Genomic DNA, 24,226 nt, shown 5'->3' on the forward strand with positions numbered 1-24,226 from the left:
CCCGATCTAAGATTTTGTAGCCATGTTTTAGCTTTATCTTTTAAAGAAAAAGGAAAAAGCTTAAGTCGAATGGTGTTCATGCTACAATTTAAATCATTATATGTGTTGCACACTTCTTCAAACTCTCGTAAATGCATGTATGGAATTTCAGAATCTAAGCCATGAAAATTGGATAAAAGTTGGATAATACCAGGCTTAAAATTGAAATGAGATGCATCAGGGGGAAAAACTAGACATGAAGGTGCACTAGTACGTGTAGGATTCATGTGATCTCTAAGTGTTCTTCGTCTATCATGATCATGTTGAGATTGAATTTCATCTTCATTTTCTTGGATGGGTTCTTCCGCCATGTTTTGTAAAAATAAAGGGTTATTTCGAATGAGTCGACCACTAAGTGTACGTGGCCAAATGCAAATGCAAAAGAATACAAACACACAAAGGCAATAAAAATTCAAATAAAGAAAAATAAACTATAAACAAAATTAAATAGACTTGAAATTAAATTATACTTCCCCGGCAACGGCGCCAAAAACTTGTTGCGACTTTGATTGTTGCACTCCCAAGAGCAGGTTGTCCACAAATAGTATAATTCGATGAGTTCGAATATCGTATCCACGAGGAAGCTAAGATAATTACAAGTCCACTACAATATCTTTTTATTTTTATTTTTTTTAGTTGTTTGAATCTTTAATTGGTAATTTTTAATTGTTCAAATTTTAATTAAGTAGTTGAAATTAAAGGATCCACTCTTGGTATTTTAATAAAGTTAACATTAACGAACATTATTGAAATCCACTTAATAAAATGGTTCAAGTATATTAAATAATCATATTTATATTATGTTATATATTATTATCTTATAAGTATATAATATATACCAAAACTTATAAATATTGTCAAGTATTTATTGTGCTATATATATATTTGTAAACACTAAATCAAGATTCCCACTTTAAATGGTTGGTAAAACCAAACTAACATTTAAATGGTACCAAGAAATTAGTGTAACATATAGCAACAATAAATCAAAACTCCCACTTATAAGTAGGGTATAAAAATGCTTAAAGAAATAAATATAACAAAAACAATAAATAATGATTAAATAATATAAAACATAGATTCTTACATTTTAGTAACTTTATTATCATGCCAAGAGTTTCACATTTTCATCTCAACTTTAGGAAGTTAGTTATTCATTATTCAAAGTGTAAAACTTTGAATATGAAATTAACATGCTAATTATATTTAAATGAAGAAATAAAGGAAAAATATAGAGAGAAATATTATGAACTCAAAGGTTTGTTCATAGAATGAGGGATATCTCAATACATTATAATGCACCCCTATTTATAGCCAAATTTGGGGAGACAACCACAAATAAAATATTATCTTTTTACACATAAGTTTTCATTGGTGTTCCAAGATATTAAATTATATTACACATCACTTTTGAAAATCTTGTTCTTCGAATTTGCTTCTCCATATAAAAAGAAACATGTGGATAATTGAGTTGTCTAGTTGTGGTATTTTTTTCAGACCATTTGACTAAGTAATTTGAGAAATATTGTCAAAATACTAGAGCATGGTAAAACTGCCACTCATTTGGTAACTTTATTAGTTGCTTAATTTGATCCCAATTGTGAGAGGATTTTTAACTCATGCTTGCCACCAATATTGTAGATATTAACATCAACTTTCTACATGTCCAAGAATCATCTTAATCCCATTTGCAACGCCAAGTTTATTCTTGTTTTATCGAACCTGTAAAAAATAGTAAAAACTTGTAATTACACAACAACTTATATTTTATACAATTTATTATAAAATATATAATACTTAAACATTTAATAAAACAAAAACTATATATTTATATTATAAAATATTTAATTAATGTACAATTTTTATGTTTATCACCAGTGGATTTACCTTCATATCATCCTGTACAGTCATACCAACAACCCAAACAGCAGAGGTACAAGGCAAAAGGAAAGCAATTCAAGAAGAAGTCTCAATCCAGTTCCTCCAGTTCAGGCAGTGCACGAGGTGGAGGTTCTGCTGGGTCGTCTAGCACTGTGCATTGTGACCGATGTGGTGGTCGAAATTTTAGTTCCCAATGTGTAGGAGTTTAGGGGACTTGTCATAATTGTGGTCAGGTTGGACATTACGCATGGGTATGTCCTAATGCAGGGAGACAGCAGTTCCAGCCACAACAGTTTGGTCAAGTTCCCCGTGGACCAGTCTTTATACCATATGCTCCTACCCAATCATTTCAGCAGTCCAGTTACCCACCTCCCAGAGATCCTATTCAGCAGCCATTTCCAGGGCCACAGCAAGCCCAAGTCCATGCCAGGACCAGGCTCAGGATGCCTGGTTATATTTCATGTCAGTTATATTTGTCGTAATATTACTGGTTCATCGTACTGGGGCCCGACCCCTCGTTTTTTTTATGCTGTGGTTGTTTTTGATGCCATAGCAGGTTATCCAAGAGGATTTGATGCGTCTGGTGGAGCGTCAGGTAGTGGTGCCCAGTCTTCGAGTCATGGTTAAGAGTTCCCAGATATATATATATTATATTATGGAGTCATACATTTACCGGGAAGATGCCCCGTGTAGCTGTACTATTATTTTTACGATGTTTTGAATTGATAGTTGTGTGATCGAGCCTTGCCGGCTCTGCATGTGTTTAGTCATGGCCAGTGCGGCTATAGATTGTGAATTGATGTTGTGACTTTATTTCGAGTATATAAATATTATTTGTGATGTTTTGATTTTTTTTGGGATGTCCTATTTATGAATAGGTCATGCCGAAATTTCTGTAAGACCAAAATGGAAAATTTTAATCGCTTTCGCTGTTTACATTAATAAATCCTGGTTGTTTGGTCATTAAATATTAATCAGGAGCACGGGCCCCCACAGATACTGTGTGGACTCGGACGCTAATTCAGTTCTTAATCATCTTTGGGAATAATTAAAACAATTAAATAAACAGGGTCTAATTTTTTTTTTTTAAAATACAAAAGCATAAACATATGAAATAAATTTTATTTCATTTACAAGATTAGTATCCAGATCTAAGTAAAAGTCTTGTACGAAAGTAAATCATAACTACTACTGTTCATTCACTACATGCTATGTGATGCAACAGATCTACTTCTGGGTCCGAATCTCCACGCTAAACTAGTCCTCTCTCGTCCTCGTCTTGACCCTGATCCTGTCCCACCTGTTGTCATGTACACATACAAACAAGACAACAGCTGGATAACTCCGGTGAGAAATACATTCCCAGTATAAATCATGTATACATGCAATCATATAAACCGATATAAAAGCATGAAATAAATATCAATAACATGTATCAAATCTGAAATATATGAATCAATATAAAACTGTCAATCAAACTCTGACTCACAACCTCTGACTCGACTCTTTCCTAATCTAGGGATCTCGGTTCCTAGATATTACAATATACAGTATCCCAGCGATAGGAATGAATCAACTCCTAAGCGACATCGATATAGATCACATATCCAGTGTCTTGGCGACTCAGCCGAAGACTTGGCACATCAGCCAATGACTATGCGCATCAGCCCATAACTCAATACATACTCTGCTATAAATCAATAGACTAAACATATCAATCTCAGACATTGCAACATATCGAGGCAATGACAATTCAGTATGTGATTTTGGGAAACTCAAGTTAAATCAAACTCGAGTTGTGCAATGCCGGATCAACATTGATTTATACCTTTCTCTTCTCGGTCTGACGAAGTCGAAGTCTCAAATTCAAATCTGTCCATATCAATCTGGCAATGACAAATCGAATAGACACGATAACAATATACTCAGCAATACAGTATCAATTAGATATCAATCCCAACATCTCATAATCGATAACAATACAATTCTGATATCAAATCGGTCTAATCACAATCAAATCAACTCTGAAAATTCATAACAATTCTATACGGTATCTGTTCTTCAATCTGGTTTCGATTATGCGATGTCTACTATGCCAAGAACAACATATATCAATCATATCTGATTCTGGCAGCATCATAATTTCAAATCATATCAAAACGTAGTAAAACTTACGACTAGTTGAAGCTCTCGTGGATAGAAACACGGTACCGAAATCGGATTGAAAATCGAACGGACGGATTCCTCGCAAATTGAATTCTACGATCAAGAATTGAAAATCTCCCCAATTTTTTCTCGGTTCTTCCTTTTCTTATTCTGAAGAAATTGAAGACTCTTATATATATATCATGCATGCATAGGATGGGTTGCTCATTCTAAAGGCAGCACGTCTAGCGCATATGCGCGATACTACTCGGCGCATATGCGGGAGACCTTATGTCTCGGCGCGTATCCTTAACAGCAGCTCGCGGATATGCGCGCACTTCTTCCGCGCATATGCACGAGGTCCTGTACAACTCTCAGCCACCTTCGCGCCTATGCGCGCCTTCACTCGGCGCACATGTGCCAACTTCTCTGGACTCGGCCATTAACTTCTGCACAGCTCGAGCATATGCGACCACACTTCTCGCGCATATGCGCGAGGTCTTCTGCCACTATCGCGCATATGCGCGCCTCCCTTGTCAGGCATATGCGCGAGGTATTCTATCCTCGCACATAATTTTCTTGTTTTCTTCCGTCTTTCCCAGTCTGATCCGTTCCGTCTATAATCACATCAATTTATCAACAAATCATATCAGATTACGATAATCAAATTCTCGAGCCTTATATTTCTCCCCCCTAAGATCTGATTTCGTCCCCGAAATCACAGGCAATTCAATCAGATATCAAATCAAATATCCACCAGATACCATAAGGAAGGGAGAATAGAAGCTAAATAAGAATACTCACATCATTGAAATAAATCGGGAAATCTCTGTCTCATATCTGACTCGGTTTCCCATGTAGCTTCTTCGATGCTCTAACGATTCTACTGAATTTTCACAAACGAAATAGTATTCATTCTGAGATGCTTTTCTTTACGATCGAGAATCTAAATCAGCTTCTCGAAGTAATTCAGTGTCTCCTCTAGTTCGGCCTCGTCTGGCTGAATAACATGTGAAGCATCATACAGATTTCTCCTCAATAACGATATATGAAATTATCAGGTATCCCCGATAAAGAAGGCGGTAATACGAATCGATAGATACGATCTCCTATCTTCTCGAGAATCTCGTACGGCCCAATATAATGTGGAGACAACTTCCCCTTCTTGCCAAATCTGACAATTCCTCTGAAATGTGAAATCTTCAAAAATACTCGGTCTCCTGCCTCAAATACCAATGGTCTACGTCGAACCTTGGCATACTTGGACTGTCTATGTTGAGCTGTCTTCATTCTCTTCTAGATCAACTTCACCTTTTTCTGTCATATCTCTGATCATATCAGGTCCAATCTCAAGTACTTTTGAGATATCATCCCAATACAGAGGGGATATGCATTTCTTACCGTACAACGCCTCAAATGGTGCCATCTCTATACTCGTCTGATAGCTATTGTTGTACGACAACTCACAACGTGGCAATGAATCCGGCCAACTAGTGCTAAGATCAAGCACTATAGATCTAAGCATATCTTCCAATATCCGGATAATCCACTCTGGCTGTCCGTCAGTCGGTGGATGATATGCGGTATTCAAATATAATTTCGTACCTAGAGCCTACTACAACTCTGTCAAAAGTGCGAAGTAACCGAAAATCACGGTCTGCAACAATCCACTTCGGTACTCTATGCAGTCTGACCACCTCTTGGACACAGATCTCGGCCATTGGATCATATCTGTTCGTCATTTTGTACGAAATAACACATGCAAATTCGGTCAATCTATCAATCACGACCCAAATCGCATCACAACCTCGGGAGGATCTCGGTAACTTCGTTACAAAATCCATGGAAATGTGATCTCATTTCCATTCAGGAATAGGTAAATTATGTAATAATCCTCCTTGTTTCTATCTTTCTGTATTTACCTGCTGGCAATTCAGATATTTTGATATAAACTCTGCAATATCTGATTTTATCTGTTTTTCTCAAAAACTGTTTTTTCAGATCATTGTACATTTTCTGCCATCAGGATGAACGTTGAATTGACTGCTATGTGCTTTTGACAACATCTGTCGTTTCAAATCTGAAATATTCGGCACACAAAACGATTTTTAACATATAACACACTGTCACAAACCTGTTATTCTGATCGATGCCCTGCTCTGACTGTCGATATCGAATTCTGAACATTATTATCAACTTTCTGAACTGCTTTAATTCTCAAAATCAGCTCTGGTTCGGACAGCACAATATAAATTCTCCACTATCTACTATCTGTTTCAAACACGGATTCAGAACAACAGCAATATTCAATCAGATTCGAAACATCACTCATCGATACTGATCTGCTAAACTCATAAAACTGTAATTTTTGACAATGCTATCGGTCTAAGGTAACTGATCACGACTTCAACTGTGCTAAGATCAACCGATATACTATCTTCGGATCTAACATGTTCCGAATACAATTTGTCTCGGCCAAGATTCACATCTCAACAGTTTCTGTATACAACATTTCAATTCTCAGAATATTCAATACAATTTTCAAATGTTCGATATGATCAGTCATATGCTTCAAGTATCTCGGATATCATAGATATATCTCAGGATATCATAGATGAAATAATCATAGATAAAACGAGCATAAAATCATCAGAATACTTTTGAACACAGGGTTCATCAACCCACAAACATAGCTGGGCCATCCCAAATAGAAACACTCAATCAGATGTAACTCTCGGCTAGAAATCTTCTAACTGAACTTTCAAGTCTTTCAATTCAATCAGTACTATCTGTCCAGTATTTAAAAAATAAGAATTGTACCTGGTACGCAGTCAATGGTGATATCTATCTCTCTGAGTGGAAGCAATTCAGAAATTCCATCTGATAAAACATCAGCAATTTCATATACCACTGGCAAATCAGCCAATGATAGGCTCGATTTCAGTAAATCAACTGAAAACATAAAGAATCCTTCCGTTCCTTTCCGTAATAATAGAGTCCTCAACATCGTTCATATCCAAAGAATTCTAAATCTAGAATCCTTATCGTAATTTCCGTTCATCAATCATATCTATCTGAATCTTTCAATCTTTTGGAAAATCAATAGTAGCTTTGTACTTATTCAACATATCAGTACCGATAATAAAATCGAAATCGGACAACCCAAGTACAATATAATCTAACTCAATCTCATATCTGTCATACTGTAGCATACAAAATTTAACAGATGTCACTGATACAAAACCTCTCCCCAACAGAAAAGAGATCAATACTACAGTATATAATAACTCGATAACCAAAGAATATATCAATGTAATTCATTCAAGAATAATCGTATGGAATGCATTAGTATCTGTCAATACATATGCAACATAACCATACAGGAAACAATTACCATCCACTACCTCGTCAGGTGTATACTGGCCTTGGTTGTGATTGAGGAGTCATCGGTGGTTGGAAAGAGTGAACAACGGGTGATTGTCTATCAGGCGGTGCCACTGATCCAGATGGTTCTGCTCCCTGGGATTCCTGGGCGCCTTGCTGTGGACAAACTCTAGCAAAGTGTCTTGATTGTCTGCTGATCCGGCAACTACCAAACACACCTCGGCATTGCTCTGTGGAATGTCTTCCTCCACAAGTGCTACAATAAACTCCCGTATAACTCGGGCTAGAACTGCTGGAGCTAGATGAACCACTTCCTAACTTCTTAAACTGTTTCTTGCGAGCTTTCAGGAAATCTTTCTTTCCCCCACTACTACTGCCAGTATCAACACTAGACAGTGATTGCAAGAATTGAGCTGGAGGTTGTTGGTTCTGTGGGTGAGCAACATACGACATTCCTCGCTGTTGAATCAAACTTGCCTCAGTTCCCTTTGCCCTGTTCAAGGCGTCAGCAAAATAATGGGGTCGTTCAACATTTACCATTGAAGATATTTGAGGATTCAATCCGCTGATGAACTGATCAGTTACAGCTTTATCATCCCCAGCCACCTGAGGAGCAAAACGTAGTAAAGTAGAGAATTTTGCCACATATTCTTCAATATTCAGCTGGCCCTGTTTAAAGTTGGCAAACTCTGTACTCTTATCTTGTCGGTACGATAGTGGAAAAAATCTTTTACGAAACTCAGCTTTAAAGATTTTCTACGTAATCACGGTACCATGCTGTTCTAAAGCTTCTTTGGTAGCGATCCACCAATTCTTTGCAACCTCGTGTAACTGGTGCCCAATCAATTTAACTCTACGTTCATCTTGGTAATCAAGTGAATCAAACAGCACTTCAATATCATTCAACCAACTCTCACAATCATCAGACGTCTCAGCACCCTTCAGAATCGGCGGTTGAAATGCCTGAAACCTTTTCAATATTGTTTCCATCGGAGTTTCTGCCACATCCATCTGATAAACCGAAGTACCACCTGATTCTGGAATTCTTCGAGGAGGTATATCTGATTACCAAAAGAATTAGTAACCAAATATAACAAACCTGTTTCAGTCCTCCTCTGATCATCTTACTGCTGATCAAGAATCGGTTCTGATTCATTTTCAAATAATACATATTTCCAATCACATCAAATAAAAAGGTAAACATGTATTATATAAAGCAATACCACATGCTAGCATTCAAAAGCAAGGAAGAAAACCTCATTCTACCCCGCTCAATAGCTCCTATCTCAGGCTAAGCTAACCTACTGCTCTGATACCACCTGCTGTGGGGACTCGAACGCTAATTCAGTTCTTAATCATCTTTGGGAATAATTAAAACAATTAAATAAACAGGGTCTAATTTTTTTTTTAAATACAAAAGCGGAAACATATGAAATAAATCTTATTTCATTTACAAGATCAGTATCCAGATCTAAGTACAAGTCCTGTACAAAAGTAAATCATAACAACTATTGTTCATTCACTACATGTTATGTGATGCAACAGATCTACTTCTAGGTCCGAATCTCCACGCTAAACTATTCCTCTCTCGTCCTCGTCTTGACCCTGATCCTGTTCCACTTGTTGTCATAGACACATACAAACAAGAAAACAGCCGGATAACTCCGGTGAGAAATACATTCCCAGTATAAATCATGTATACATGCAATGACAATTCAGTATGTGATTTTGGGAAACTCAAGTTAAATCAAACTCGAGTTGTGCAATCCCGGATCAACATTGATTTATACCTTTCTCTTCTCGGTGTGACGAAGTCGAAGTCTCAAATTCAAATCTGTCCATATCAATCTGGCAATAACAATATCGAATAGACACGATATCAATATACTCAGCAATACAGTATCAATCAGATATCAATCCCAACATCTCATAATAGATAACAATACAATTCTGATATCAAATCGGTCTAATCACAATCAAATCAACTCTGAAAATTCATAACAATGTCCAAACCATATCTCTAATCTAAGTCCGTAGTCTCCACTCTAATCACGATCTTTCTTTATCTCCTCGACCCTGAACCTGTCCCACCTATTGCCATGCACACATACAAACACGACAACAGCCAGATAACTCCGGTGAGAATAAAATCCCAGTATAAATCAATAAAACATGCGATCATATAAACAATGTAAAAGCATGTAACAAATGTGATGACCTGATATTAATTACTCAATTATTTGGCAAGAATTGATATTAACTATTTTAAAGTGCAAAATTAAAATAATTAAGCTAAATAAATTTAATCGTGTGTTAAAAATGTGTATTAGAAAATATCGGAAGTATAAACGATATTAAAATACATGTCGGAATTAAATAGCACACGGGAGTTGAAATAAATTGGACCGGATCACAGTCTAGCATTTTGAGCAAACATTTAATAATTGCAAATGCATATTAATATATTTGTGGGTGTATATTTTTATGGGTTATTTTATAAGGAAACCCATTTCTCCTTCACCATTCCCGTAAGTCTTCTCCTCAACCCTACCTCACGCCTCACCCTCTTCTCCAGCTACCTTCTTCGTGTCTTGTGGTTCAACCACCATAGCTGACAGTAATTTATCCAGCAACCATCAGCTGAAGCTCGTGCACCTTGTTCCTTGTTTGAATCGAAGAAGAGACGAGCTCTTCCATTGTGCAGCGAGCTGCATGTTGCTGCTGCAACATTTTTCCAGCCCCTTGCTTGCCTTCTTATTTGTTCCTTGGAGGATTGCAGAGGCTAATTCTTGCTTCATTTCAGTTTATAGGAAGCTTTGGAAGGTAATTCCTAAGCCTAGAGTTGCAAATTTGTTCATGGGTTTCATTCTTAGCTACGGTGATATTTCGAGAATTTGGTGTCTAGTTTTTTTGGATATTTGGGTATGTTACACGAAGAATATCGACTTGTGGTTCAAATAAAACTTGTAGAACGTTGTGTTATCTTTCTACAGCCACTGGAAAATCGTAATTACAATAAGAAACGGATTTGATATGATTTTTCTACCATAATGTGTCAAAAACCGAAATCTGTACTTATGCGTGCAGAAGACATTCTGTAATTCGAGTTTGTGACGTGTTTGCACTCAGATTCTGGACTTGTGATCCAGATAAAAGTTGTAGAGTTATGTCTTGTCTTCGAAACGATAATTGACCCGTTAAATTCCATTAAGAATTGAGGGATTTATGCTCATTTTACCGAAACTGCTCAGTCTGGGAATTCAGTCCGCGAGTTGGTGAGTAACAGCATGTTCTGGCTTAATTCTGGAATTATCTACTAAGATTTTGGGAATGATTTCTTCTAAGAAAACTTAAATATTTGAGTTTTCTTTCATTTACAATTGGCGTATTTTGAATTGGGTCAATAATGAATTAGATATGAATTTTATGCTACAAGGTGTCGAACCAGAATCTGTACAGATTTATTGTTTTCAAAGTTTCTTGTTTTTAATGTTTATCAGCATCTAGATAAGCGATTTTTGTGTCAGTATCTTCTGATGAAATGTGGGATTTTTAATTAGGATTTCAGCCATATATGATAAGTGTAAATCGGTTTGGTTTTGATTGAGTTATGACCTTAAAATCGATCCTAGGTACAAGCTGAAATTTGTAAATTGTAATGGCACCATTTGAAGCTTTGTATGGTAGAAGGTGTCGATCGTCGATATGTTTGAATGAGATTGGAGAAAAATCATTGGCACAACCTGAATTTGTTGAAGAGATGAATGAAAAGATTGATTTGATCAGAAAAAGAATGAAAGCATCTCAGGATCGTCAAGCTAGCTATGCAAATAAAATGCGTAGACCTTTGGAATTTCAAGTCGGTGGTCAAGTTTTTCTAAAGGTGTCACCATTTCGCGGCACAATGAGATTTGGGAAAAAGGAAAAGTTAGCTCCACGTTATATTGGACCGTATACTATCGTTGAGAGGATCGGTTTGTTGGCTTATAGATTGAACTTGCCGCAAAGTTTGTCTGCTATACATGATGTGTTTCGTGTATATATGTTGCGGAAGTATGAGCCAGATCCATCTCATGTTCTGAGACACGAGAATGTGGAGTTAGATAGTTCTCTTAGCTATGTTGAGTATCCTTTGCAAATTCTTGATCGCAAAGAAAAGCAGCTTCGTAATAAGACGATTCCTCTAGTCATGGTGCAGTGGAGTAAACATGGGACAGAAGAGGCAACATGGGAGCTCGAGGCTAGAATGCGTCAAGAATGGCCTCATTTGTTTAAGAATGTAACAAATTACTCCATGTACTCTGAGCTTCCTATGTACTAGCAGTAATGTAAATTTGAATTCCTTTTATCTTATTTGTATTGAACGTTCTGATTTCGAGGGCAAAATCTTTGTTAGAGGGGGAGAATGTGATGACCTGATATTAATTACTCAGTTATTTGGCAAGAATTGATAATAACTATTTTAAAGAACTAAATTAAAATAATTAAGCTAAAAAATTTAATCGTGTGTTAAAAATGTGTATTAGAAAATATCGGAAGTATAAACGATATTAAAATACATGTTGGAATTAAATAGCACACGGGAGTTGAAATAAATTGGACCGGGTCACAGTCTAGCATTTTGAGCAAACATTTAATAATTGCAAATGCATATTAACATATTTGTGGGGTGTATATTTTTATGGGTTATTTTACAAGTAAACCCATTTCCCCTTCACCATTTCCGTAAGTCTTCTCCTCAACCCTACCTCACGCCTCACCCTTTTCTCCAGCTACCTTCTTCGTGTCTTGTGGTTCAACCACCATAGCTGACAGTAATTTATCCAGCAACCATCAGCTGAAGCTCGTGCACCTTGTTCCTTGTTTGAATCGAAGAAGAGACGAGCTCTTCCATTGTGCAGCGAGCTGCGTGTTGCTGCTGCAATATTTTTCCAACCCCTTGCTTGCCTTCTTATTTGTTCCTTGTAGGATTGTAGAGGCTAATTCTTGCTTCATTTCAGTTTATAGGAAGCTTTGGAAGGTAATCCCTAAGCCTAGAGTTGCAAATTTGTTCATGGGTTTCATTCTCAGCTACTGTGATATTTCGAGATTTTGGTGTCTAGTTTTTTGGATATTTGGGCATGTTACACGAAGAATATCGACTTGTGGTTCAAATAAAACTTGTAGAACGTTGTGTTAGCTTTCTACAGCCACTAGAAAATCGTAATTACAATAAGAAACGGATTTGATATGATTTTTCTACCATAATGTGTCAAAAACCGAACTCTGTACTGATGCGTGGAGAAGACATTCTGTAATTCGAGTTTGTGACATGTTTTCACTCGGATTCAGGACTTGTGATCCAGATGAAAGTTGTAGAACTATGTCTTGTCTTCGAAACAATAATTGACCCGTTAAATTCCATTAAGAATTGAGGGAGTTATGCTCATTTTACCGAAACTTCTCAGTCTGGGAATTCAGTCCGCGAGTTGGTGAGTAACAGCATGTTCTTGCTTAATTCTGGAACTATCTACTAAGATTTTGGGAATGATTTCTTCTAAGAAAATAAAAAATTTGAGATTTCTTTCATTTACAATTGGCGGATTTTGAATTGGGTCAATAATGAATTAGATATGAATTTTATGCTACAAGGTGTCGAACCAGAATCTGTACAGATTTATTGTTTTCAAAGTTTCTTGTTTTTGGTGTTTATCAGCATCTAGTTGAGCGATTTTTGTGTCGGTATCTTCTGATGAAATTTGGGATTTTGAGTTAGGATTTCAGCCATATATGATAAGTGTAATTCGGTTAGGTTTTGATTGAGTTATGACTTTAAAATCGATCCTAGGTACAAGATGGAATTTGTAAATTGTAATTGGATAAGAATTGAGTATTTAATTGATGAAAATAAATTAATTGCCACAGGTTTTGATAACCAGGAAGCGCCGAGGTCTTCGTAATTATTGTGGTAATTTAATTTGAAGGTTAAGGTACGGATTGATCGATTTACAGCGTCTATGTCGACGTGTAATTTAATTGATGTGAGTTAATTGATTATATGTGAATTATGTGATTATGTGCTCTTTGTGGAATTTGGATGCAAATTTAAGATTATTCCTCGTTTTCTTAAAATAAAACATGATTTTCAAATATATTTGAATAATCTATGGATTGATATACATTGTTGAGCACACATTCATATTGAGCCCTTCAGTTATTGATACCCGTTGATATTCGATTGAGATCTATATATGATATTATATTGTGTCTTGTGGATTTTGGGCACCTTGACTCGGTCCGGCTTAGGTAGTTGCTGGCATCAAGTGTGAAGCCATATCCCCAGACACTGTCCGCTGAGTCGTGGACCAGCTCGAGCATATATTATGATTGTTGATATCGATCCTTTGACTCCTGATATCCAGACATCTTGCACCAGTACATGCATTGGATTGATTTCATTACATGTCATTTATATATGATGTAATTTATTTGATCTTCGTACTGGGGTTTGACCCCTGTCCTTTGGGACTGTTGTGGTTTGTTCTGTGTTTCCATAGCAGGTCATGCAGGTGGTTTGTCTTCGGCTGCTCAGGATGAAGCACCGTGGGGCGCTAGAGCTCTTTGAGTTTTGAGCTCAAGCCTTTATTGTTTTTCTCTGTGTTCAGTCATCGAGTCCCTAGATATTATATTTATGTATTATGGAGTCTATGTAGTACCGGGGTATGCCCCGAGTAGTTGTATATTGTGTTTGTGGAGGATCGTTGTTGTGATTGTGCCTGGTTGGCATTGTTTCGTATTGGATGTTTGTTGAGAGTTTTGATTTAGTCGTTTTGGTTATTTTATGTTTTTTCGGTTTGTCCTATTTAGGGGGAGGTCATGCCGAAATTTCTATTGGGCCAAAAAGCAAAATTTTAACTCGTTTTCGCTGTTTATACTAATTAATCCTGATTGTGTTTTAATAAAATATTAATCAGGAACAAGGCCCTCACAGTTTGGTATCAGAGCGTAGAATGAGATATGCTCATATAGAGTTAGTACACTCGAGTCTAGGCACAAATAAATTGTGCGCATGTGATTGATTATTTGGAATTACTTGCTTTTGCCTAGTTTGAAATGCATGTTAGTATTTTAGAGATGAACATGTTTTGGCATTAGTAGGTAATGGATTCTTGAGCATTTTGGCATTTCCTTTTCGGTGCTTTGAATTATTTTGAAGTTAATGAATATTTTGGGAATTAACTTTGGTTTTGTAGAATGGCACCGAGAGGTAGGAAAGGTAAAGAAGTGGTTCAAGAGTCTGGTGCTCAGAATATGGATGGTATTGATGTGAATGCTCGAGGTAGACGTGGTCGACCTACTGGTGAAGCAGTACAGAATGTTAATGTGGAAGTTGAACAGATCACCCGTAGAGTGAATGATATGGAATTGGTGGTATCGAGATTTCAGAATCCGAATCCTCCTATCTTTGATGGCTCCGAAGGTAATGAAAAAGCTGAAAGTTGGTTAAGGGCCATGAATAATTTGTTTGATTTGGTGGAATATGATTCCAACCAAAGAGTAAAATTAGTAGTTCTTCAGCTGAGGGACAATGCTGAACGTTGGTGGGAGGCTACTGCCAGGGCTTTGCGTGATGCTGGCACAGTTATTACTTGGGATGTTTTCAGTACTCAGTTCAGACAAGAGTATTCTCCGCCTTCTTATCATGATGCCAAATCATCTGAATTTCATAAATTGGTTTAGGGTAATTTACTTGTTGCGGAATATGCTCGACAATTATCATCTTTATTGATTTACGTGCCGCACATCGCCGGTAATGATGGGGCAAAAATGGAGAAATTTCTGGAAGGATTGGGTTCTCATTTATATTCCTTGGTTCTGGCTAGTAATCCGGTTAGCTAAGCCGATGCAGTCAATAAGGCAATAAGATTAGAAGCAGGATTTCAAAGAGATAATCAGCAGTAGACTTTACAGATACCCAGTGGAGGTATGCAATTACCAATGGGTACATCATCTTATGTACCTCAGCAGCCTTTCCAGCAGCAGCAGTTCTTCCAACACCAAAAACCTCAAAGGTTTAGGCCCAGAGGAAAGAACTTCAAGAAGAAAGGTCAGTCGAGTTCATCTAGCTAAAGTGGATCTAAAAGTGTATCGGGGACGCCTTATTCAGGGAATCAGTATTCAGTGGTGTATTGTGAGCGTTGTGGAGGTAGACATCATACATCTCAGTGTGGTGGTGTACGTGGGACATGTCATAATTGCGGTCAGAAAGGACACTTTGCTAGATGTTGTCCAAACCGTACTCAAGGGCAGATGAGACCACAACAGTTTTCTCAAAACAGAGGTGGTTTTTCGGGTGGTTCATCTCAGAGACCCTTTACTCCTGCGCAGTCTTTTCAGCAGTCCAATTATCCACAGGTTCGGGGTAATGCACCTCAATCATTCCCAGGTCCACAACAGGCTAGTGTATGCTTTGACAGAGGATCAAGCCAGAGAGGCTCCAGGTGGTGTCATCGCAGGTACTTGTTTAATTAATGGTTACATGCACGAGTTATATTTGATACAGGAGCATCTCACTCTTTCCTCGCATCCAATTTTGTTGATGAATATGACTTTGTGACTACATCATTGCATGAGTTTGCATCTGTGTCCACTCCAGCCGGTAAAGTGATTTTATCATGGCAGATTGTGTTGAACTGTGTATTTCATTTCGGTACAGTATTATGATTTCTAATTCGATTGTGTTATCGATGTATGACTTTGATTGTATCATTGGTATGGATACCTTGACAAATTATCGAGCTACTGTAGACTGTTTTCATGGTGTAGTACGTTTTCGACCTCATTTTGGTGACAAATGGAATTTTTATGGTCGAGGATCGCAAGCTAAAATACCTTTAGTTTCAGCGATGGAAATGTTTAAGCTATTATCCTTAGGAAATGAGGGAATATGATTTATGCTGTGGATGCTTTAAAGGAAGAGCCGAGATTGTCTGATATACCGGTGGTGAAAGAATTTTCTGATGTCTTTCTGGAGGAGATACCATGTTTTCCACCGCACAGAGAGCTTGATTTTAGCATTGAATTGATGCCAAAAAATGCTCCAATTTCAAAAGCTCCGTATAGAATGGCACCTGCAGAACTTAAAGATTTGAAAGAGCAATTGCAGGATTTACTTGAAAAAGGGTACATACGACCTAGTATGTCACCTTGGGGAGCCCCTGTTTTGTTTGTTAAAAAGAAAGATGGTTCCATGAGAATTTGCATTGATTATAGGCAATTGAATCGGGTCACCGTCAAGAATAAATACCCTTTGCCTAGAATCGATGATTTGTTTGATCAATTACAGGGAACTTCAGTATATTCGAAAATTGATCTTCGATCAGGATACCATCAACTTCGAGTTAGAGAAGAAGATGTTTCTAAGACAACTTTTAGAACCAGATACGGGCATTATGAATTTTTGGTTATGCCATTTGGGTTGACTAATGCACCAGCAGTATTTATGGATTTAATGAACCGAGTGTTCAGGAATTTTCTGGACAAGTTTTTTATTGTTTTTATTGATGATATACTGGTGTATTCGAAGTCAAGAAAGGAACATAGAGAGCATTTGAGATTAGTTCCTCAAACACTTCGTGATGCTCAGTTGTATGCTAAATTGTCAAAGTGTGAATTCTGGTTGGATCAAATCATATTTTTGGGTCATGTGATATCAGCCAAAGGAATATCCGTCGATCCAAGTAAAATTAAAGCGGTCTTGAATTGGACTAGACCAACCAATGTACCAGAGGTTCGAAGTTTTATGGGATTGGCCGGATATTACAGACGATTCATTGAAGGGTTTTCTCATATTTCCCGACCTATCACCCAACTGACCAAGAAGGATGCAAGATTTATTTGGTCAGAAGAGTGTTAGCAGAGTTTTCTGAAACTGAAAGAAAAATTGATGACAGCACCAGTGTTGGCGTTGCCGTCTGGATCAGGTGGATTTGTGGTTTGTACAGGCATCAGCTAAAGGATTGGGATGTGTATTGATGCAACATGGAAAGGTTATTGCCTATGCTTCGAGGCAACTAAAGATACATGAATCCCGATATCCAGTTCATGATCTTGAACTTGCAGCCATTGTTTTTTCCTTGAAAATTTGGCGACACTATCTATATGGTGAACAATTTATTATTTACTCAGATCATAAGAGTTTGAAATATCTTTTTACTCAGTCAGAGCTGAATATGAGGCAGAGACGTTGGTTAGATCTATTGAAGGATTTTGACTGTGAAATACAGTATCAACCAGGGAAGATGAATTAAGTTGCAGATGCATTAAGCCGGAAGTATCAGGATGGCATGTTAGCATCCATTCATATTTCACAGAATCATGATGAATTGTGTACTTCTGGATGGAATTTTCAGCCACAAGATAATTATTTTATTGTTTCTGCATTGCAGTTTGAGCCACAGATTATTGCTGAAATTAAAAAGGCTCAAAAGACAGATCCAAAAGTTCAGAAATCAAAAGAGTTGGTTTTGTCTGGTAATCTAGATAAGTATAATGTCTCATCAGATGATTGTTTGCGAATGAATAACATATTAGTGGTACCAAATGTTGCAGAATTGAGAGAATCATTGCTTCAAGAGGCGCATTGTAGTCGCCATAGTGTTCATCCTTGTAATCGTAGGATGTACCAGATATTGAGACCTTATTTCTGGTGGGATGCGATGAAGAAAGACATTTCTGAATTTGTAGCAAGATGTTTGACATGCCAACAGGTGAAAGCTGAGAGAATGAAACCTGGAGGTATGTTACAGAGTTTAGAAATACCGCAATGGAACTGGGAACATATTGCAATGGACTTTGTAACTCACTTACCCAGGTCTATCAGAGGTTGTGATGCTGTCTGGGTTATAGTTGATAGATTGTCCAAGTCAGCACATTTCATTCCATACGCTCGTACCTATCCTTACAAGAAAATGGCAAGGTTATATTTGGATAATGTGGTTCGGTTGCATGGAGTTCCAGTGTCTATTGTATCTGATAGAGATCCAAGATTTGCATCTAAGTTTTGGAGCAGTCTTCAGAATGCTTTGGGAACTAAGTTGGCTATGAGCACAACATATCATCCCCAAACTTATGGTCAGACAGAAAGAACCATTCAGACTTTGGAAGATATGCTTCAGTCAGTAGTTATGGATTTCAGAGGTAATTGGCAAGAATCTCTATCATTGGTAGAATTCTCATACAACAACAGTTTCCAAACGACTATTGGAATGGCACCATTTGAAGCTTTGTATGGTAGAAGGTGTCGATCGTCGATATGTTGGAATGAGATTGGAGAAAAATCATTGGCACAACCTGAATTTGTTGAAGAGATGAATGAAAAGATTGATTTGATCAGAAAAAGAATGAAAGCATCTCAGGATCGTCAAGCTAGCTATGCAAATAAAATGCGTAGACCTTTGGAATTTCAAGTCGGTGGTCAAGTTTTTCTAAAGGTGTCACCATTTCGCGGCACAATGAGATTTGGGAAAAAGGAAAAGTTAGCTCCACGTTATATTGGACCGTATACTATCGTTGAGAGGATCGGTTTGTTGGCTTATAGATTGAACTTGCCGCAAAGTTTGTCTGCTATACATGATGTGTTTCGTGTATCTATGTTGCGGAAGTATGAGCCAGATCCATCTCATGTTCTGAGACACGAGAATGTGGAGTTAGATAGTTCTCTTAGCTATGTTGAGTATCCTTTGCAAATTCTTGATCGCAAAGAAAAGCAGCTTCGTAATAAGACGATTCCTCTAGTCATGGTGCAGTGGAGTAAACATGGGACAGAAGAGGCAACATGGGAGCTCGAGGCTAGAATGCGTCAAGAATGGCCTCATTTGTTTAAGAATGTAACAAATTACTCCATGTACTCTGAGCTTCCTATGTACTAGCAGTAATGTAAATTTGAATTCCTTTTATCTTATTTGTATTGAACGTTCTGATTTCGAGGGCAAAATCTTTGTTAGAGGGGGAGAATGTGATGACCTGATATTAATTACTCAGTTATTTGGCAAGAATTGATAATAATTATTTTAAAGAACTAAATTAAAATAATTAAGCTAAAAAATTTAATCGTGTGTTAAAAATGTGTATTAGAAAATATCGGAAGTATAAACGATATTAAAATACATGTCGGAATTAAATAGCACACGGGAGTTGAAATAAATTGGACCGGGTCACAGTCTAGCATTTTGAGCAAACATTTAATAATTGCAAATGCATATTAATATATTTGTGGGGTGTATATTTTTATGGGTTATTTTACAAGTAAACCCATTTCCCCTTCACCATTTCCGTAAGTCTTCTCCTCAACCCTACCTCACGCCTCACCCTTTTCTCCAGCTACCTTCTTCGTGTCTTGTGGTTCAACCACCATAGCTGACAGTAATTTATCCAGCAACCATCAGCTGAAGCTCGTGCACCTTGTTCCTTGTTTGAATCGAAGAAGAGACGAGCTCTTCCATTGTGCAGCGAGCTGCGTGTTGCTGCTGCAACATTTTTCCAACCCCTTGCTTGCCTTCTTATTTGTTCCTTGTAGGATTGTAGAGGCTAATTCTTGCTTCATTTCAGTTTATAGGAAGCTTTGGAAGGTAATCCCTAAGCCTAGAGTTGCAAATTTGTTCATGGGTTTCATTCTTAGCTACTGTGATATTTCGAGATTTTGGTGTCTAGTTTTTTGGATATTTGGGCATGTTACACGAAGAATATCGACTTGTGGTTCAAATAAAACTTGTAGAACGTTGTGTTAGCTTTCTACAGCCACTAGAAAATCGTAATTACAATAAGAAACGGATTTGATATGATTTTTCTACCATAATGTGTCAAAAACCGAACTCTGTACTGATGCGTGGAGAAAACATTCTGTAATTCGAGTTTGTGACATGTTTTTACTCGGATTCAGGACTTGTGATCCAGATGAAAGTTGTAGAACTATGTCTTGTCTTCGAAACAATAATTGACCTGTTAAATTCCATTAAGAATTGAGGGATTTATGCTCATTTTACCGAAACTTCTCAGTCTGGGAATTCAGTCCGCGAGTTGGTGAGTAACAGCATGTTCTTGCTTAATTCTGGAACTATCTACTAAGATTTTGGGAATGATTTCTTCTAAGAAAATTAAAAATTTGAGATTTCTTTCATTTACAATTGGCGGATTTTGAATTGGGTCAATAATGAATTAGATATGAATTTTATGCTACAAGGTGTCGAACCAGAATCTGTACAGATTTATTGTTTTCAAAGTTTCTTGTTTTTGGTGTTTATCAGCATCTAGTTGAGCGATTTTTGTGTCGGTATCTTCTGATGAAATTTGGGATTTTGAGTTAGGATTTCAGCCATATATGATAAGTGTAATTCGGTTAGGTTTTGATTGAGTTATGACCTTAAAATCGATCCTAGGTACAAGATGGAATTTGTAAATTGTAATTGGATAAGAGTTGAGTATTTAATTGATGAAAATAAATTAATTGCCACAGGTTTTGATAACCAGGAAGCGCTGAGGTCTTCGTAATTATTGTGGTAATTTAATTTGAAGGTTAAGGTACGGATTGATCGATTTACGGCGTCTATGTCGACGTGTAATTTAATTGATGTGAGTTAATTGATTTTATGTGAATTATGTGATTATGTGCTCTTTGTGGAATTTGGATGCAAATTTAAGATTATTCCTCGTTTTCTTAAAATAAAACATGATTTTCAAATATATTGGAATAATCTATGGATTGATATACATTGTTGAGCGCACATTCATATTGAGCCCTTTAGTTATTGATACCCGTTGATATTCGATTGAGATCTGAATATAATATTATATTGTGTCTTGTGGATTTTGGGCACCTTGACTCGGTCCGGCTTAGGTAGTTGCTGGCATCAAGTGTGAAGCCATATCCCCAGACACTGTCTGCTGAGTCGTGGACAGGTCCGCTGAGTCGTGGATCAGCTCGAGCATATATTATGATTGTTGATATCGATCCTTTGACTCCTGATATCCAGACATCTTGCACCCGTACATGCATTGCATTGATTTCATTACATGTCATTTATATATGTTGTAATTTATTTGATCTTCGTACTGGGGTTTGACCCTTGTCCTTTGGGACTGTTGTGGTTTGTTCTGTGTTTCCATAGCAGGTCATGCAGGTGGTTTGTCTTCGGCTGCTCAGGATGAAGCACCGAGGGGCGCTAGAGCTCTTTGAGTTTTGAGCTCAAGCCTTTATTGTTTTTCTCTGTGAGATCAGTCATCGAGTCCCTATATATTATATGTATGTATTATGGAGTCTATGTATTACCGGGGTATGCCCCGAGTAGTTGTATATTGTGTTTGTGGAGGATCGTTGTTGTGATTGTGCCTGGTTGGCATTGTTTCGTATTGGATGTTAGTTGAGAGTTTTGATTTAGTCGTTTTGGTTATTTTATATTTTTCCTGTATGTCCTATTTACGGGGAGGTCATGCCGAAATTTCTATTGGGCCAAAAAGCAAAATTTTAACTCGTTTTCGCTGTTTATACTAATTAATCCTGATTGTGTGTTAATAAAATATTAATCAGGAACAAGGCTCTCACAACAAATATCAGTAATATGTATCAAATCTGAAAACATAATCAATATAAAACTGTCAATCAGACTCGTGACTCTACGTCTCAGACTAGACTCATTCCTAGTCTAGGGATCCCGGTTTTCAGATGTTGATATTCCTATATCGAACATCAGTAATAGAAGAAACTCCAATTCTATGCACTTAGATATAACCAAACATCCGGTGTCTTGACATATCCGTCACAGACTGTGTTTGGGGACCCGGACGCTAATCATCTTATTAATCGTCATTGGGAATAATTTAATTAATTATAATAAACAGGGTCTAAATTTTTTTTAAAAATGTGGAACGTAATGGCATACATCTTAACATACAAGTCAGTATTAAAAGTACAAATCTTGCACTATATACAATCAGTCTCAACTAAGGTGTAACAACTATATAACAAGTGTTTAAACCCTAACCCTAGTCCAAGTCCGTAGTCTCCACTCTAACTCGATCTTTCTTCACCTCTGTGACCCTGAACCTGTCCCACCTGTTGCCATGCACACATACAGACAAGACGACAGCCGGATAACTCCGGTGAGATATAAATATCCCAGTATAAACAATGTATCAATGCAATCATATAAAACATATATAAAAGCATAAACAATCATTAAAACATGTATCCAATCTGACTACATGACCCAATACGAATCTGTATTTAAGTCAATGACTTATTATCGTACCTCAACTTATTTTTAACCTAGGGATCCCGATCTAATTTAGACTTTGGTATGCTATATCGAATGTCTACAATAGACGTCGATCTACATCTAAGCTCATCGATACACCGTAAGTCTAGAGTCTTCGTGGTTCTGACAAAGACTCGGCGGTTCTGCCCTAGCTAGGCTGATCTGCCCTAGACTCAAACTCTGGCTCTGCTATAATTCAATAGACTAAACATATCAATCTGATAATCTGCAAATATCAATGAAATAAAATAAAGTATGTAATTTTGGGAAACTCAAGTCAGACCTAACTCGAGTTGTGCAATCTCGAATCAACATTTATTTATACCTTTCTTGCTGTCGCTCTTATACAATCGAAGTCTCGACTCAAAGCCTGTCAATGTTCAATCTGGCAATTACAATATCAATATACTGTATCAATATTCTAATCAAATCACAACATCTCTGTTTTATCAAATTCTGACGGTACAACAGTACAATCTTGCGATACTGATAATACTATATCAGTCTATACCAATTCCAATCATTTACAATCAACCACCGTACATAACTAATATCAATTCTAGTCAATCTCATTCTGAAATTCATAACAATTCCATATTCAGTCCGTTTCTTAATCTGACTTTGATTCTACGCTTGTCTATTATGTCAAGAACATGATATATGAATTTCATTCGATCCTGACAATATCATCATTTCAAAACATGTCCAAACGTAATAAAACTTACGTCTAGTTGTAGCCTGCGTCGATAGGAACTCAGTACCGAAGTCGGATTCAAAATCTAACGAGTAGATTTCACAAACTCATAACTTGGAACCACGGTGAAGTGTTGATGGAATTCTCGATTTTTGCTGTTTCTATCTGATCAAATTCGAAGGAAGAGGCAATATATATATATTGCATGTAATTGATACGTGTTTTCCTCAAAATCCATCCAAAGCCTCTCGCGCATATGCGCGTACTGTCCTAACGCATATGCGCGAGACTTAAGTCTCCGTGCGTAGCTTCACGGAGACTCGCGCATATGCGCGCCCTTACTCGGCGCATATGCGCGAGGCCATTGCTCAAATTTGCCAAGTCTCGGGTACCCTCGCGCATGTGCGCGAATCCAAGTCGCGCATGTGCGCCAACCTCTCTGGACCACTCGCGCATGTGCGCGCATACAGTCGCGCATGTGCGCCTAGTGTTCTGTTCCGCACAATGGGCTTCTGCCCTACTCGCGCATATGCGCGAGACCTTCGGCTCTCGCACCAACAACTTCACATACAACCTTTTAATTCATGTCTCGATTAGCCCTTTCATAATCGTCTCGATTAAAAATTAATAATCATAATTTAACACGATCTAAAATCTTGGGCATTACATTTCTCCCCCCCTAAGATACGATTTCGTCCTCGAAATCACAGGTATTCAATCGTATCAATAAGGAGTATATATACAAAACTGTATAAGAAAATTTACATCATCGAAATAACTTTGGGAACTCTTG

General features: G+C 37.3%; 1 protein-coding gene and 2 long non-coding RNA genes across 4 annotated transcripts; all 3 read left to right on the forward strand.

The window, feature by feature from the left end:
* The first annotated feature begins 11,107 nt into the window (after positions 1-11,107).
* LOC142538662 (uncharacterized) lies at positions 11,108-11,770 on the forward strand. The gene has a single exon (XM_075643968.1). The coding sequence runs from the start codon at positions 11,108-11,110 to the stop codon at positions 11,768-11,770; it is 663 nt and encodes a 220-aa protein (XP_075500083.1).
* A 615-nt stretch (positions 11,771-12,385) lies between these two features.
* LOC142539115 (uncharacterized) lies at positions 12,386-15,140 on the forward strand. Its single transcript, XR_012818819.1, has 3 exons — positions 12,386-12,469; positions 13,354-13,497; positions 14,296-15,140. It is a non-coding gene; the product is annotated as an uncharacterized LOC142539115 (long non-coding RNA).
* A 4,607-nt stretch (positions 15,141-19,747) lies between these two features.
* On the forward strand, positions 19,748-21,854 carry LOC142539116 (uncharacterized). 2 transcript variants are annotated; one of them, XR_012818821.1, is made up of 3 exons: positions 19,748-20,057; positions 20,942-21,006; positions 21,597-21,854. It is a non-coding gene; the product is annotated as an uncharacterized LOC142539116 (long non-coding RNA). The 2 variants fall into 2 exon arrangements; XR_012818820.1 differs by lacking the exon at positions 19,748-20,057 and having other exon boundaries at positions 20,782-21,006.
* The last annotated feature ends 2,372 nt before the right edge of the window (positions 21,855-24,226 follow it).

This window comes from Primulina tabacum, chromosome 3, assembly GCF_025594145.1.
Source record: "Primulina tabacum isolate GXHZ01 chromosome 3, ASM2559414v2, whole genome shotgun sequence".
Lineage (NCBI taxonomy): Eukaryota > Viridiplantae > Streptophyta > Magnoliopsida > Lamiales > Gesneriaceae > Primulina > Primulina tabacum.

What these genes read in the sequence shown, in the direction of transcription:
- LOC142538662 (XM_075643968.1), top strand. Translation starts at nt 11,108, where the DNA reads ATGGCACCATTTGAAGCTTTGTATGGTAGAAGGTGTCGATCGTCGATA.